This window comes from Blastocystis sp. subtype 4 (genome assembly GCF_000743755.1).
Source record: "Blastocystis sp. subtype 4 strain WR1 chromosome Unknown seqid_0544, whole genome shotgun sequence".
Taxonomy (NCBI): Eukaryota; class Bigyra; order Opalinata; family Blastocystidae; genus Blastocystis; species Blastocystis sp. subtype 4.
This window is the reverse complement of record NW_014569003.1, coordinates 1-4,260: the sequence shown is the minus strand read 5'-3', so window position 1 is coordinate 4,260 and position 4,260 is coordinate 1. Positions and strand designations below refer to the sequence as shown.

The 4,260-nt window shown below is 39.0% G+C and overlaps 2 protein-coding genes across 2 annotated transcripts; one reads left to right on the top strand and one right to left on the bottom strand.

The window, feature by feature from the left end:
* Nucleotides 1-568: 568 nt before the first annotated feature.
* JH06_5090 (60S ribosomal protein L34) lies at nucleotides 569-1,069 on the top strand (the record flags this gene model as incomplete). Its single annotated transcript, XM_014669465.1, has 4 exons — nucleotides 569-653; nucleotides 685-764; nucleotides 797-900; nucleotides 934-1,069. The coding sequence occupies 4 exons, from the start codon at nucleotides 569-571 to the stop codon at nucleotides 1,067-1,069; spliced, it is 405 nt and encodes a 134-aa protein (XP_014524951.1).
* Nucleotides 1,070-1,144: 75 nt separating this feature from the next.
* On the bottom strand, nucleotides 1,145-2,680 carry JH06_5089 (adenylyl cyclase-associated protein; the record flags this gene model as incomplete). The annotated part of the gene is made up of 7 exons (XM_014669464.1): nucleotides 1,145-1,397; nucleotides 1,428-1,664; nucleotides 1,696-2,043; nucleotides 2,074-2,159; nucleotides 2,190-2,408; nucleotides 2,438-2,580; nucleotides 2,614-2,680. 7 exons carry the CDS (start codon nucleotides 2,678-2,680, stop codon nucleotides 1,145-1,147), a joined length of 1,353 nt encoding a protein of 450 aa, XP_014524950.1.
* Nucleotides 2,681-4,260: the final 1,580 nt, after the last annotated feature.

Sequence of the window (4,260 nt, the reverse complement as noted above, 5' to 3'; positions counted from 1 at the left end):
GAGGTTTATACTGTTTAGGAAAGTGATGTAAAGGTCTCTTTAGTAAAACAATTCTAGATTGAATAGAAGAAAGAAGATTCATACGGTTTGTGAGTTGTTGTTGTAGTATTTGGCTCTTTCTCTGTCCCATTTTGCTGAACTGAAACAGACATATACAATGAATCTTCAGAAGAGAAATGCAACGGGACAGTAACCAACGATTTCACGACAAATGGTTTCCTAAACGGATTGGTTTGAGTTTCATCATCGACTCCATTACAGTGGATACTGTTGAGTGCATACAGGAAGACATTCAAACCAATCATCATAAGAACAAGAAGAAAAACAACCCTATATAGCTTCGTTGTTATAGAAGTTGTCATTCCAACATCGACTTGTCTTGATTCCTTGATTTAGTAAATTCTGAATAGCGAATTTTTTTGGCATTCCAGTATTTGCCACCTGTTTTGTTGTTTTGACCTCTCCTTTTTCGATTACCATACAGAAAGACTTGTAACCGTAAGTAGATAGCTTGAATATGTCTTGAAGGAGGAAAGCAACGAATGGAATGACTTATTTGTGATTATAGATGGTTTCGGACATCCGTGTTACCTATCGTCGCAGACACTCTTATAACACTGTCTCCAACAAATACCATATTGTGAAGACACCCGGTATTGTATTAGTGTTGTAGATAAGGAATAGGTGCTAGACTCGTTGTTCAGTACAATAAGAAGATTGTGAGTCCTGTAAAGTGCGGCTGCTGCAAGAAGCCTCTTGCTGGTGTATGAATTGGAGAAAGTGGCTTAGTTTATAGATTCCTCGCATCTCAGGACGTAATATGAGAAGACTGTGCGTCCCTCAGCGTTCTGTGACGCGTGCTTATGGTGGAAATCTGTGCCATAAGTGTGTTCGTGATCGGTAGATTGAAGAGGGGCGGATCTAATAGAGTAGCATTCTGCGTGCATTCCTGATTGAGGAGCAGAAGATTGTAAAGAAGGTTGCTTCTGTAAAGGCCATGCAGAAAAAGGAAGAGAAGACCACAAAGAAATCAACGAAGAAGACTGGAAAGAAAACCGGAAAGAAGTAATGAGTCTGTGAAATTGGTTCGAGTCTTAGATTGTTTTCTCTACTAACAGATTGTACGCATTTCATACAAACAGAATTAATTGTATAAATCGGAAACAGAGGTTGAGACGCCCTCATTCACAATCTTATGGACATATTGTTCGGGAATGGGTTTTTCTACCCATTCTTGTTCATCATCCTTACTTGGGAAGGACACATTAAGATCACTGCATTTCGAAGAACGAATCTCAACAGAATCGATACAACCCCTAGGGAAATAGATTGTGCATCCATCAGTCTTATCAACTGCCACTGTATTCATCGCTATTAGACACTGGACCTTACATTGTCTGAATATTACTTATCATTCTTGTACTCACTTGCAATTCACAATCTCCACTGTCGACACACACTTATCAAAAATGACATTTGTCTTCTTACAACCATCCACAATCACTGATTTGCACTTTTCATGAACGATAATGGTTGCTCCGATACATCCCACAACATATACAATATGATTCATTTCCGCGGTTATCTCAACTTTCTCGGTTTGATTTTCCACCATCCACTTTGACTGGACTAATTCACATCGTGCCGGTTTGGTGGGTTTTACACTACAATTTATCCAATTCCAGAAAACAATACGTTTCCTTCTTCTCTGCCATCTTCACATTCCCTCTCAGAGCAGGGTTTTTGTGACTCATTTGGCTCTTATCAACGTGATTCAGTTTTAATGAACCATCAGCATTCCTAGCTGCAGCCATTCTCTCCAGTTCCGCTTTCAGACTATTCATGGCGCTTGCACGTGATGGTGCCTCCCCTGGTTCTTCAGGTTTCTCTTCAGCTGGTTTTGCCTCCGATGTGAACTGAGCAACAGGAATGCCATTTTCGTTCCATCGGAAACCTTGAGGATACTGATCAGTAATGAGCTGAATAAGTGCCTTCTCCATAGCAATCAACAGATTACACCAGTCCTGAGGAGCTTTCAGCATACTACCCATAACAGCCAACACACGATTCTACTGATCATGAGCATCACGGCGAATCTTGTTCATCCAGAAGGAGGCTGAGTCCAGAGCCTGCTTCACAAATTCAGTGGGATCTTCAGGCTATAGATCACGATATCAGTCCGATTCTACCATATTTACCCAATTCACGATACTAATGATTTCACGCATCGTTTTTACATAGAACTGAGGGAAATCTCGGTCCTTATCCAACAGATCGACCTTTGAAAGGCTCTCTTTGACAGGAGTGAATAAAGTCGTCAGTTCGTTCTGATCTGGTTGTTTACATGCAACACCACGTTCGATAATCTCCTTGAGGAGTTTTCCATACAGAGTATCAATAATCTCACCCTAGATGAAAACACAGCCCAACTCCATACGAGGACAACGTACTTCTCTCCGAGAGTGTTACTAGCATCTACAACAGGCTTCACATATTTGACAACAAATTCACTGTAGAAATCCATATCTTGCTTTGGAACAGCTGGAGCAGTCTTTTCTGCAGATTTGGGAGCAGAAGGAACTATGAAATGATAGAGAAGAACGAAGAATCCACCTGAAGCAGGTACGGCAGGAGGTGGAGGAAGCTTTGCTGGTACACGCGAAGGAGTTGGGGCACTCATGGCACCTTGAGCTTTTATTTCTTCCAAAGTATTGCTAATTTTCGTAAGGATCTCCAGGATCTTCTCGTTAGTGTTCATTGAATAGTATCTGTTGATAAATTGTAAACTGGTGCAAACAGTATAGTGTGGGGAGCCTTGATATGTAAGTGCATCGATCACTATCGAATCATTACTCAACATACTGTCTTCTTGGAGTCTATTGTCGTAGATTAATGATACACTGTTGTTCGGTCTTGGACTAGAAGTAGTGAGACAGCGCGGTTTCTTTTGTTTTGTTCTTTCTCATGCATTTCTTTGTTTCATAGTTCATTCTCTTATCATTGAATAGAACCTATGTGAATCTACACAATACATGTTGTTTTGCTAAGATTAGGTTTCCAGAAGATGAGAATGATTCCCGTGGTTCTTTTAAGTGTTTCTAGTGCAATTCTATAAATCATGATATACTCTATCAGATTCCCATATTGAATGTCCATATTGTTCTATTTCTTTTAACATACGTACTGTTCTCAGTAGTGATGCCGTCTTTGTTACTGATGATCAGTAACTTCAAATGATGTATCGTAGAAATAGTAATTTGGTCAACTTAGTACTATTAAATATGATTGGAATGTAATAATGGTCATATACTGTTCATTCTTCGGTTGTATCCAATCAGAATCAGCAGAATCATTATGAATTCCCCGTGGTTACACTGTCAAGTCCATGCATCTTCTTCGGTATTCTTGATTCTGTTGTCCTAGTTTCCTGTTCTGTATGCTTCGTTGATGAAGTGCAGTAATACAGTACTCTGGAAAGTCGTTCATGTTTGGTTCGTGTTTTTATCAATATGGATATCGTATTTCCTGCAATATACTTCAGAGAATATGTTCAGTGATTGGAAACTGTTTGAATGCGATTCGGTAACATCTTCTCAGTGCGTCTTTTGTCGCTCTTACCTATCTAAACTACAAAATGGGACAGAGAAAGAGCCAAATACTACAATAACAACTCACAAACCGTATGAATCTTCTTTCTTCTATTCAATCTAGAATTGTTTTACTAAAGAGACCTTTACATCACTTTCCTAAACAGTATAAACCTCTTAAAGAAACTGGAATTGTCTTTTACGTATATTATCCTAATCATTGCGCTAATTCAGATTCTTATATGAAACAAGCTGAAATCAATGCTAAATACTTCAAACAACGAGATCCTTCAGTCACTTCTCTAATATCATTTCATTCATAGACAAATATCGCCATTGTAACCAATTGTCCTGTTCCTTCTTCCACTTATCCTTTCATTGACATTCTCTATCCTATTCATGAATCTGATGTTCCAAATATCAAAGGGAAACAATGGTTCACTCGAATTCTCTACAATGCTTATCCTCCTTTCACTCTCAATTTCATTCTCGATACTCATGTCTTTCCTTGTGATTCTATGGCTGTTCGAGAACTGTTTGATCGATTCAATTCTTCTGGAGTTGATATTTCATTCTCAAATCGAGAACTTCCTTCAGGACTTATTTCAGGTGGAGCTGTTCTTTCTCGCAATTCTCCTAATAGTCACAAATTCTGGAAATCCTGTTATCGGTA